The sequence below is a fragment of the Sphaerodactylus townsendi genome, linkage group LG11, assembly GCF_021028975.2.
Source record: "Sphaerodactylus townsendi isolate TG3544 linkage group LG11, MPM_Stown_v2.3, whole genome shotgun sequence".
Classification (NCBI taxonomy): Eukaryota; Metazoa; Chordata; class Lepidosauria; order Squamata; family Sphaerodactylidae; genus Sphaerodactylus; species Sphaerodactylus townsendi.
In genome coordinates, this window is record NC_059435.1 from 29,240,046 (window position 1) to 29,253,529 (window position 13,484).

At 39.4% G+C, this 13,484-nt stretch overlaps 1 protein-coding gene across 2 annotated transcripts in view; it reads left to right on the forward strand.

Annotated features, from left to right (window-relative positions):
• Positions 1 to 13,484, forward strand: part of CPNE4 (copine 4) — a 227,663-nt gene that overhangs the window by 114,143 nt on the left and 100,036 nt on the right. For both annotated transcript variants that reach the window (XM_048511205.1, XM_048511206.1), the window contains exon 3: positions 3,137 to 3,316. In XM_048511205.1, the coding sequence (XP_048367162.1) occupies positions 3,137 to 3,316 (180 nt within the window). The remainder of the gene's footprint in view (positions 1 to 3,136; positions 3,317 to 13,484) is intronic.

The following is a 13,484-nucleotide window of genomic DNA, read 5'->3' on the forward strand; positions in this document are numbered from 1 at the left end:
ATATAAATATTTTGGGGTGGGTTTTTTTGTGATTAGTAATGTAGGTAGATTTTTATGTGTGTTTTTTGTTGTTGTTAATTATGTATTGGTTTTATTGAGAGTGGGGTGTTTTGTGGTTTGGCTTTGTATAAAAAAATTATTCTGCTCCTTGTGCACCATCTTGCATCATTGGTTGGACAGTATAAAGATCTACTATACAAACAACACATGGTACCCATCTAGTTGGAAAGTACAACACTGAAAGTAAAATAAAGTTTTCTTCAACATCAACAACCTTTATTGGCATAACAATACAATATTATAAACAGAAAGTTCATCCAGACCAAACGGAGGGGAAACAGGAAGAAAAAGAAGGGGTCGGGGGAAGAGAATACTAATTCAGTTTTCCCTTGGAACACTGTGTTATAAATATGTCAACAAATTTGGCTACTGAATCAGTCACATCACTGCTGGTATTGTTTAATAAAAAGACAATCTTCTGTGAGTTGGAGGCATGTTCTCTTTTGGCTAACAACAGTAATAGCAATTTTGTTCTTGGCGCAGTGAAAAAGAGACAATAGAGTAAGATATGTACTATAGAATCTACACAATCCCCATTGCACGCACATAGCCTTTGGTGGTGAGGAATTTTTGCAAATCTCCATTAGTGCTGCTGATGGGAGAGCATTACAGCAGGCCAACTTCATTGCTCTGCATGGCTTAGGTGAGATTATTTGATAAAGGTTTTTGGCCCCCCTGCTTCCCATGCAGAGGATACTCAGACCAAGAGGTGAGCTGAGCATGACCTAGTGGCCTATTCAATTAGAAATTGTTGTTCCTGGTCTAGCAGCCTCCTTTTCAGGGACTGAAATATCTCATGGCCAAGGAATCCAGTGAGTAGCCTAGCTTGAGGATTTTGGATTCAATATGGCCCCACCATTCAGAAGTTTTCTTGCTAAACTGATGGTGGCTTTTTGTGACATGACTGGGCTATATCTATTGAATTCACAGATGTCCAAACTGCCAAGAAACAGAATCTAGAGATACAGAAAGAGCATAAAGACTTGTTACCCAAAGCTGATTCACATTTATCTCTGTATCAAACTTTATGTGATGATTTACCTTTCACCTTTCTATAGAATGTCTGAAATGTCTTCACTGGAAAGAGCTATGTTTGAAGTTATGGTGGTGGTCCGTGCAAGAATTTATCCAGCTCTTGAACTTGCTGGATGACACATCTCTGGACCAACATAAATTTGGGGAATAATTTGGTGCATGTTTGATTTCTGTTGCAATCCATTGTTGTAACGAAAAAGAGTTAATTCCACATTAACTACTGTTCAGTATTTTCAAACATCCCTTAATGTGAAAACAATGACTGCAAAGTATGATGACCTTTTTTGATGGCTTTTCATTTGTGGAATGGAAATGAAATGGTGTGAAAGCGGAGTTAATAAAAAAACTTACTCATGGGCTACCAAGTGAAGTGTAAATTGCTTTGTGCTTACGTTGGAGTCTTATGTAAGTTATTATTGCCTGGAAAGTTTCATCTTGTTAATTTCCATTCGTCCTAAAAATAACGCAGCTCTTCTCTGCTACAATAAAGGGTTTCTTAGATTTAATCAATATTCAGTAACTGGCATGAAATAATTATGTTCTCATTTTCTTTATCATCTGTTATATATACTGAGTAGAAAGCAGATGTGCTACCATATTAATGGGGAGGTATTCTGGTCATTTTACTTGTTTGTTAATACCTTTTCCGTGCTCAGATATTACTGTTGCTATTTTCTCTTATCATTTGAACACCAGTTGAAGCTTGCAGAAAGCATCCATCTTAAATGTCCTTAAGATATGAAATCCTATGCCTTTGAGAGAGCTCCTGCTATAGAAAATTGTCATGGTCTGATTTTTCCACCACAACATCTCTTTGTACATAGAGTGGAGTGAGAGCACAATATTCCTTCGGATCAATCTGATCTTCCTTTCCACTATACCGACACCAAAACAGCAACCCCATGCTGGATTTTCTTTTACCTCCTTGGAATGTTAGCAACAAATACAAGTCATCACATTCATTTCTTCTCCCAGAAGCAGCCAATGGTGTGGAGCAAGGTAGAAGGAAACTTTCAGGGCCATCCTGAACACACTTGTAAGAGAGCTGGTGTTATGTAGTGGTTAAGAGCACTGGACTCTAATCTGGAGAACTAGGTTTGAATTTCCCACTCCTCCACATGAATGGTGGATGCTTATCTGGTGAACTAGGTTTGTTTCTCCACTCCTCCACATGAAGGCTGCTGAGTTATCTTAGGGCTAGGCACAGTTCTCTCAAGAACTCTCTCAGCCACACCTCACAAGGTGTCTATTGTGGGGAGAAGAAGGGAAGGAGACTCCTTATGGCTGAGAAGTTTAAATCCAAATGCTTCTTTTGTTCTTCTGAGCCCATTGACTTCAATGAACTTAGAAATCTTTTTAGGATACAACTGTCTGTTGAGTGTCATAGCAGGTGTTTCTATTGTTGTATATACTGGAGAAAGATTGCAGGACTTGATATGGGGTTGCTATTTTTGGCAGCAGCCCTTTGTTTGTCATTGCATCTACTTTCACACCAAATCCCTTTGCAATCTATTGAATTTATATTGATTGTTAGTTAATCTCATCCCTTTACTATAATTTCAGTTACTTTGGTCCATCGTACAAGTCTGCCAGAAATAATCTGGCAAGTATTGTATGAATCAAATTTTCACCTGACGTTTTTCATAGTATCCCAAGAATTCAGACAATTAAAATCCGCGTTATATATACTTATATCTTTTTCTGTCCACATATCAATTCAATTAGTTTATTACAGAGTCAACTGACCTCTTCCAATAATAATAAGTGGTCGTTGTGTGCATGAACCTGATATGCATATAGAACTCACCTCTAATATAATTACCTGCTTCCTTTGAAATATGTTAAATTCTACCCTCCCAAAGCTATTAAAATGGTTCTGTCCTAGTAGATTTTTAAAAAAAATTATTTTAAAAAACAACCATTTATATTTCTCATTGTATTTGATGTGTGAGTTTTAAAGGACTAGTTTTATTTTAGTAGAATGCTTTAGTTTATGTAAGTAGAATGGAAAATCATTGATGTAAACTCTCTCAATTGACAGGTTGACAGGACAGAAGTGATTCGGACTTGCATAAATCCCATCTTCTCAAAGCTTTTTACAGTGGACTTTTACTTTGAAGAGGTTCAACGGCTACGATTTGAAGTGCATGACATCAGCAGCAATCACAACGGGCTGAAAGATGCAGACTTCCTTGGTGGTATGGAGTGCACTCTTGGGCAGGTAAAAATCCTGCTCTGTTTTCTGCATTCCCCCCCCCCCCCAGCTTGGTTAAATCAATCACTCATGGCTACAGCAGAGTATGTTTTCTTTCTCTTTTTCCTTATGGCATCTGGATGAGATAGGATTTGTGTGCATAAAGAGCTATCAAATGACAACTGACTTGTCACAACCCAATAGGATTTTCAAAGCAAGAGACTAACAAAAGTGGTTTGCCTTTGCCTTCCTTTGCATCACGACCCTGATATTTCCTTGGTGGTCTGCCATCCAAGTACTAACCAGGGCCAACTCTTTCTTAGCTTCTGAAATCTGACAAAATCAGGCTAACCTGGGCCAGCCAGGTCAAGGCAAGATGTGATTAACTATATATTAATTTATTATTGAATTTGACCTTTAACCTTTTATGCACACTTGACTTACTCCTGATTTTCTTGACAGTCAATCCATAAATATTAGAATTGGTTTGGCATGGTAGCTCTATACATCTCCCTTCCAGTGCATCATCACAGCTGTGGATTCAGTTTATTTTCTTCTATACTTAGCTTAAATAATGAGGATTTTCAAGAGACGGTGCTGGCATCATTGGTGGCATCACAGCTCCCCCCCTTATTTTTTTTAAAGCAGCCCTAAAATATCGATAGATGGATGTAGTATTGTAAAGATAGTTTAAGCTTCTAGCCTCCTCCCTTGTGGAGATATTCATTTCCCCTTGTGTCTTGGGGACAGAAGGCACTCGAGACTTATTTTAAAAAAAATGCAAGTTGGGAATTCCTTGAACCTGTTAAAACTGTCATTTCAACACTACATATATTAACATTTTAAAGCTATTTTAAAAAATTTAAATGAATCTATTAGTCTTCAAAGTCACAAGAGGAGAGGGAATGGTTTTGAGGTTCATCTGGGACTTCGTTTATCTTGTCAATTGCTTCCCAAGGTTCCACTCCTAAAATATCCAGGTATTTTCTTTAACAAATCTTTCACAAAGTAGTGAGGTGTCTTTATGAGCAGGAAAATAATGGAGATGTCAGTAGACTGGAGACAGAAATAAATAATATAAATAGGGTGTTGTGGGTTTTTGGGATTGTATGGCCGTGTTCCAGTAGCATTTTCTCCTGACGTTTTGCCTGCACCTGTGGCTGGCATCTTCAGTGGATCCTCTGATCATCTCCAGATCCTCTGAAGATGCCAACCACAGATGTAGGCGAAACGTCAGGAGAAAATGCTCCTGGGACACAGCCATACAACCTGGCCATGCAACCCGGAAAACCCACAGTACCCTAGTGATTCCGGCCGTGAAAGCCTTTGACAATACAATAATATAAATATTTGGGCTGGGGAATCGGCAAAATCAAGGGGTCAAAATAATACTTAGGATTCCATATGATGCCCAAAATTCGGAAGTCAACTGAGTGAATATATCACTTCAAGTATTTGAGTATTGGGCATGTTGTTCCTCCCATGAGGGAATACAAGAAGTGAAGTCCAAATCCAAAGCAGCAGTTAAAAATGTCAGCATAACCTATGATCCAACTCTCATCTGTCAAATTTTGCTGATTTTGAATGAAACAAATGAAGAAATTCATTGGTCTATTAAAGATAGGGTTTTAGCCTAGGTTTAAACTAAGTTTGGCCAAATAAAGGATGTTTCTGAATCTTTGTAAATACCCAATTTCTATTTAAGAAATTTCAGTTCCTGACATGAGTTCTCCCTGCTTGAAGTGGAACTGCAACCATCTTTTCCACAATTATGTTAACAAAATTCAATATTATCATTAAAATTAGTTCCTATAGTTGTGTGTACATGATATTTAAAATGCGATGAAAGTAACAAAATGGAAAAAACCCATGGAAGAAAATATGTGGGCAAAAATGCTCACAATGCATATGTACAAAAATGAAATAGTTACACAGACCCTAGATAAAATCATTTTTTAAACTAAGAATTCAAGTTCAGCTGGTTTGTAGATAGGGCTGATAAAATAAATGTGTAAAGCTCTGCACTGGCTACAAAATGCAGGGAAGATCGCTGGTGCTATTAACCCAACCATGACTTTAAACTGATTCTGCTTCTATAATAATACACAGTTGGGAAATCTGAAGGGCAGTTTGGTATGTACTGATAACCAAGAATAAGATAATAACAATAATAATGATGATGAGTGGAATGTAGCCACTAAAATACAGCCCTGGGAATCTGTTCATTCAAACGTGATGGAATTATTCCTTATGGCAGGCAGTTCAGTGGGGCATAAATCTATAGAGTCCCTATTTTTTCAAAATTACTGCATTAAACAAGATAGAATATAGAGCAGAATATTTATTTTAATGGTCAATGACCAGAACAGCATAGAAAACAGGAATGGTAATAAAACAACCGTTATCAGGGAATTCGGCATTATGCATAGCCTTAACAGCATTATACACAGGCAAAGTAGTACAGTGATAAAACTGTTATTTTAAAAAAATCCAGCAGTATACAGAGCCAGTGCAGCATTAAACACAGTCACGCTAAAGGCTATACATACTGTGTTTCCCCAAAAATAAGACAGGGTCTTATATTAATTTTTGTTCCAAAAGATGCATTGGGGCTTATTTTCAGGGGATGTCTTATTTTTTTCCATGTTTTTGCGCCCCCCCATGTGACCAGATCAGCTGAGCCGGGGAATCTGTAACTAGGGCTTATTTTTGGAGTAGAGCCTCCTTGGGCTTTATAGATTTTATGAATACTATTGGCAGTCCTTTCCCCGGCAGTATCCATTGCATTATGGTGGAGTGATTTGGCTCCTGAGGCTGGTAATATTACAAGTATTTGAAACTGAGGACTAGTTCAATCCTTTCTCCGTGCATTTGTCAGCATTTTATCTTAGGCTGTTTCCCAAAGGCAAGGATCTTAGTTTTTTGAAAATTAATTACTTAATTGTTCTTGATTACAATAGTTGGCCAGTTTGATTAAGGCTCTTCTCAGTCCTGCTGGTGTCCTTGACAGAATTACAGTGTTGTCTGCATATAGCAGAACTGAGGTATGCCGGTTTGCCACTTTGCGGGGGATAGAATTTTGGATCATTCTGGGAGCCCACAAAGTTATTCTAATAAAAAATCAACAACAATGGAGGGAGTAAACATCCTTGTCTCACATCCTTGTATGTTTTAATGAGGTCTGACAAGAGGCTGTATCCAACTCTGTGTAGTGTTATTATGCATAATTTGAATAAGGACCAGTAGTATCTTATCTAAGGAGGTGACCTATACATTGTTCCAGAGTCTTGTTCTGGGTACCAAATCAAAGGCCACTTTCAGATCTTTGAACGCTGCAAACAAGGATATGTCTCTCTCAGATGCGTACTTCTCTATGAGATGCTCAACTACTGGTAATGATCCAGGGTAGAGCTTCCTACTCTGAAACTCACCTGTTCTATCGCCAAGATCGTATTTCTATCCAACCAGTCCATAAATTTCACCAGAGAGCTTCCTTATGATGTTTAATGCACTGATTGGCCTGTAATTTGAGGGGTCCATCCAGTGGTGGGATCCAAAAATTTTAATAACAGGTTCTGATAGTGGTGGGATTCAAACAGTGGCGCCGCCATACACATGCACCTCCAGTCCCTATTGGGCAGGGAGGTTGCTTTAGTAACCCCTTCTCGGCACTCAGAAAAAATTAGTAACCACTTCTAGAGAAGCGGTGAGAACTGGTTGGATCCCACCTCTGGGTCCATCCTATCTCCTTTTTTATAAAACAGGACTGCAATGACCGTATCCCATCCTTTAGCGACTTAGCCAGTTTCGTCTATGTAGGTGAATAACAATGCAAGGAATGGAACCCACCTCCCAATATTTGCTTTTAAAAGTTCTGGGGAAATTCCTTCTTGGCCTGCGGCTTTTCTGCTTTTTAATTAGATTTGTAACGGGTCATCCTATGAGTCAGGGTTTTCTGTCACCCTGCAGAAAGTACTCGAATTTTCTGCTGAAAGAATCCCTTTTACCTTTTCATCCAATCTTCCATCCTAACTTTATCCATCCTCATTTTATCCTAGCACTGAGATGCTCTAGAGCACTCGACTCTGCAAGGTAGATGCAATAAGTTCTGAGATATTTTACCTTCAGCAGTCATGTGCAAAAGAAGGGGGAAATGATCCCACTAAAACAAACAAACCTGGAGAACCTGAAATTTGTTGACCTGCCTTAACAAAACTGTATCTGCTAACATATAATCATTAGCACTAGTTCTTGTTCCTGCCGTATAAGTAACTCCCCCTGGGGTAGCTGCTGTCAGTGGATCCATTTGTCATGGTAGGGCTTAATCTATAAGCTAGGAACCTTAAACGAACTCCAGCAAAATTTAGGTCCTTACTGAACCTTGTTTGACATGGTGATCCAGAATCCTCTCTGTCAAGAGAATTTTTAGTCATTTAGATATTAACGTAACATTGTTGGTACTCAGTCTAGCGTTAAAATAGCCTGTCAACAGAACCCTTGCCCTAGGATACTTGAAAATGAGAGATACAATAAAAGATTCCCAACTATGCCAGTTTTCATCTATCTCCAGTTTAGAGCATAGAGGGAGATAAGCATTAATAATTAATAAGCTACTCTTATTCCATGAAATATGGATTGCTATCATTAAATGAATGAAGGATAGCTGGGTGCTCCTTACAGTTGACCTTAATAACAGAAGAAATCAATATACCCAGTCCCCCCTTAAGTCTCCCTGAACCTTTTCCAGGTACAGCCTTCATTGAGTATGCGTGGTCGCCATCTAATTCAGGGAGATCCATGTGCCAAGTTTCTTGCAACACTACGATGTAAAATCTTTGACAGAAGAAAGGGAGATATGATGATTGTAATAAGCATCTATACAATTCTGCAACATTCCAGGAGAGAATAGAGGGGGCGTTAGAGCTTATAGAAGGACTTAACTATCAATCTTCACCACTGATTTTGTTTAAGTCACCCCCTATATCCAAGATTACACATTTGTTTCTACTTGAGAGAGCTGATGGACTTCCTTCATTTACTCCCTTTGTTCAGTGTAACAATGACTGGAACCCCGGCCTCCTTTCAGTCTCTGACTGTTTTTGATCTGGACATGTCACATCATTGGGGTTGTCCTTATCTTGAGATGACTGCATCATCTCTGTTGTGGGCATCTGTCGTGCGCTTCCCTCCAGAATCCAGAGTATCCCCCATACCTTGATCAGAGTGGCTCTTCTTAGTCCTCGATAGTTTCAAAGTTGTTCCAGTCTATTACTGATGTCCTTCTGTTCCTCGGGAGGTTTCCCTGAGAGGGAATTTAGTAAGTTCTCTTCTATTGAGTTCCCTGATGGATGCAAGTCTTGGCCTAGATTGGGTTGTCTAGGTGAGGAAGTCATTTCATCCCAGCAAATCCAATTCTGCTGCTCCTGCTGATGGTCCATTGACAGACACTCTCTTGAAGATACATTTTCCTTGCTTTGCATTTTTTTTTTACTCTGATGCGAGGGGCCAGCCAAAGTATCGCCATGTTCTTGAACACCCTTACAGGCAAAACTCCTTTGGAATGCAGGTGAGCTTCTTTCCTTAGTAGAGCTGAGGGGATTCTAGGACCTCTGAAAGTAAGTGTAATCCTCTGTGTTTGGGCTGTAAAGAGGCTCCAGGCTTTCTGAATCAACACAGGTAGATTTCATTGTCAATATGGTACTTATGGGACATATAATTTGTGATTTATTGTTCCGGGGGATGGGGGGAGGGTTATGTCCTTTGTCCCTGCATTTTGTAACACCTATCATGCAGGGTTGCAGACTAAGCTGGAATTGCAGTCCTTTGTAGTGGGTCACATTTTCTCCTCCCCTCAAGTAAGATGTATTCAAACTATTTGACTTTGTTCTATCACCTACATTTGGGGAGCAGTTAGCAATCTTGCGGTTATGTAGAGCTGGACGCTGTAAGATTTGCTCTACCCTTTGCTGAATAAAATTTAAACTTTCAAATATATTATGTACTGTCTTTGCAATTAAAAGAGTATATTCCTTTAAAATATCAATTGCTTTAGAAGCATTTTCATCCTTCATAGGGGATTTTATCTACAGAGGGGATTCCCCCCTCCTCCTTTGCCAAAGCTTCCTCCTTAGATGGGTTTATGTGCAACCAACCAGGAAGATCATCGATATCTAACTTCGTCAAGGGATCAAAGCTATTAGAGAGTGAAATTTTAGAGTCTAGTTATTCATTTGCGGAAAAGAAATCTTCCATTTTAGATTATTTTTTTGGCTGGAGTCATTGAGGTCCTCCATCTCTCTTGCTCTCTTATTCTTATTCTTCCCCATGACTATTTACTAACAGTAGGCTGTGGGCAGATAATATATTTGTCTCTCAATGTAGCCAAAACATGTTCTGTGCCTCTAATGACTCTGAAAGCTCTTTGCATTTAAAGTCCCCTTGAACAATGGTAAAACAAAGTTCATCAGTAATTTGTTGGGAATTCATTGGGTTTTTATGGCCCAGCATCCAGCATCTCACCACCCTCTGCGTTTTGTCTGACTAAAAGGAAATTGCTGACATTTTGCAGAGGGAAAGATAAACCTCAACAAGCTTGTCAGAGATAATTAAAGTTCAAAAGCAATCCTCCCCATTTCCATTTAAAGAAAGTAAGAGAAAAGTGTGCCTTTGATAGTAATCTTGAAAACTTCAGAGGAGCTTTGGCGAGGCACTGCTGCTTGTCTGACTGGAATTGGAACCTCGGGTAGAATATAAGATTACAAGACCCCCACCAGGGGCAAAGGATTCCTTTCTTTGGGGGCCCTCCTTACTTTGGGGGCCTGCTGTCAACGGGAACTTACCAGACATAAAATGAGGCTTAGGCCATGATGTTGCCAGCATGATGATGTCATTTGCAGAAGTCTGGTAAGATTCCACCCCTACCGGTGGTCAGAGACCTGGTAGTAATAGTTTGTCTACTGTCACTTTTTTGTTATGAATTAACTGCAAGACTGAAATGAAATGTTTTGTTTTAGCTATCATAAAGAATGGATTCCTGATCATTATTGCTAGATCAGATATCACCAAATAAGTAGGCAAGAATATGCAGGAGAAGAGTGAAACAAAATCTGTGTTTTCATACAGACAAAATGGATGTGTTGCAAAGATAGGAATCTATTACTCTAACTTGTCAATAACATAATGACTTGATTCGGACATAACATGAAACCATGGTGTAATTAAGCTAACTGTGATTAGCCTGATTGTTTAAATGCAGACCAGTCCACTAACTATAACAAATTAGTGTGTTAAGCCATTTGAAGTTGGTTCATTAATTGCAGCTGGTCTTACTATGGTTTTGAATGACATAAGAGCACAGCCATCCTGGCTTAGTCCTAAATGTGCAAAATTGGAGGAAATACTGCTCAAAACAGCATGTTTCTGGTTATTTACAATGTAGTTCCAGTAATCAGGGATCACATCGTGATGTCATGTAACTGGTAAGGGCAGATTAATGCAATCATTTGAGGTTGATGAAGCAAATATGCCAACTCATTACTCCTATGCACTGAGAATGAGGGCTCTGAACTGACCTTCTTTGATGCGCTGACAACGTTATGTAGTCAGAGTTGACTGTCCCGTGGCATCATAATATAATCATACTTATGACAGAATCTATATTCATAAATAGCGCAAATAGGAAAACAAATACTTTAACAGCATCACGGAGGGAACCAATTGGCTAGAAACAGGTACCGCTAAAAGCATTCTTCCATAAGTACATTTGGAGGTTCTGTCAGTGGCATAAGTCAGTCCTGTGTTTGTTTGCCCATTTACGTTATTTATACTCCACTTTTCTCCCCAATGTGGACCTAGAGAAGTTTACAGTATTCTCCTATCCTCCAATTTTGTCCTCACAAAAATCTTGTGAGTAGGGTAGTGCTGGAATTCTCATAATTTAACAACTGGTTCCTCCCTGCCATGTGCGCCCCCTCTGCTGCATGCTCCCCTGCCACCCACTTACCTGCTGCGGAGAAACTTCTTGTGGGAGTGGAGGGTGGCAATGGGGCCTTGCCGCCACATTATATGCTACAGTGGGAGAGGGTGCAATGGGGCTTTTAGCGCCTCAGAGCAGCCAGGCAGCAAGGCACCTGGCAACTCCGGAGCTCTGAAAGCCGCTTTTAACAACCAGTTCCCTGAACTCAACAAAAAATTAGGTACCAGTTCTACTGAACCGGTGTGAACTGGCTGAATCCCGCCACTGAGTAGGGTTGCCAGTCCAGGTTGGGAAATACCTGGAGATTTTGGGGGTGGAGTCTGAGGAGAGTGGGATTTGGGAAGGGGAGGAAGTTCAGTGCTGCATAATTTCATACAGTCCATGTTCCAAAGTGGCCATTTTCTCTTGGGGAACTGACGCTTATCACTTGGATATCAGTTGTAATCCCAGGAGATCTCCAGACATTGCCTGTAAGTTGTAAAATCAAAGAATTCTACACCAAAAAGCTTACATTATCCAAATACTGTGTTTTATACATGTTAAAGTATTCAACATTCAAGAAACAATATTGGCCACTTGGCTTCTAGTACACACACACTTGGGCGCGAGGCTTCTAGTACAAACAAACTTAGAAGCAGCTGCATTCTAATTGAGTTGTTGCTGAACAAGCCCTAATTCTGTGCTAAGAAACATTTCCTAGCAGCCAAATGATATTTTGTATTTTGATTTCTGTGCAGCTACCATGTATTGTTTGAAATTTTTACGTTTGGATGGTTAAGAATCTTATGTTGTAAGGAGAAGTGACATCCTATATTTGCCTTTGTTATAATAAGAATTGAAAGATTTTTTCTTGGATATTCAATACTTTAATATGTATAAAACACAACACTTGGGTACTGCAAGCTTTTTGGTGCAGAATTTCTTGATTTCACTACCACCCTTTTTACTATGGTGCACCACCATCCCTTTTTACTAAGGTGGATACATTGCCTGTAAATTGGCAGCCCTACCTGTGAGAAAGGTTTGGCTGACAATGTATGACTCACCCAAGATCACCCAGAGAATTTCAACAGCAGAGTGGGAATTCAAACCTGGAGCTTCCATATCCTTGTTCAGCACTCTAACCACTACAGTGTATAGTGGTTTAATAGTACTAGTAACAAGTGATCTCTTGGGAAGCTAATTGAAAGCAATTTCCATAGTGATTCAAGTTCTAATGACAGTAGCTGAGAATCATCCTTAACAGTGTGACACAGGCATCTGAAAGTGGCATAAATACAACTACGTACTTTCCAGAATATAATTGTGCATACCAGCAGGTTGTGCCTCTTTGTAAGCCAGTAATGACGATTTGTTTCTGGATGGCTCTGGAAATCGTAACCAGGATTTCCCTCAAGAACACTGTCTGTCTGTGTAACCTCTGCTTGTGGGTTCTGTGGGGCAGAACTTGGAAGGAGTTTGCAACAACTAAATTTTAAACAAAATGGTTTACTTTCTTTAACATATGACAATTATCAAACATTAACATTTAACTTAACACTCCAAGGTCCTGTTCAAGTTTCATTCCAAGTCCTTCTAATTACAGTCTGATAATGCCAATTCCATTCTTCCAGCTGTTGGTTGGCTCATGAAGACTCCAGAGGCTTCGTAAACTGGATTCAAGATGATGAAGGTCCCCGAAAGAACTCTCACCATTTGCATACACAAAACCCCTGAAACAATAAGTTCTAACATTTACAGTATAGCAAAATAAACAACTCCCTTCCCACTAGTTCCCAGCAACTTTGCAGTTACCTTAAACAAGGTGTTAAGAGTTTATAAAAGAAATAACTCAAGGTCCCAGCCTGGCAGCCTTGCTTCCTCCAACTTCATGAGTTTTGCAGCCTCCTGCTGCTTTCAGTCTCCACCTCTTTCTGGGTCATCCCATTCTGAACATAGGGGTTACATCTTTATTTTTATTTATTATTTTTGAGGCTTTTAGACCACCCCATCCCCAGAGGGCTCTGGGCGGTGTACAACAGATAAAAACAACAATACAGAGTTATTAAAACATTAAAAGCAGCAACAGTTAAATAATAGTTATAAAAAAAATAAGGATATGAGTGGGTCCAGCATCCTAATTTTAAAATTCCCTCCCCTCCTTCCAGAGGGAGAGGCATGGTGGCACTGCAAGTTAGTTGAACCAGATTATTTTAGTGTACTTAGAAAGTTCATTATTAA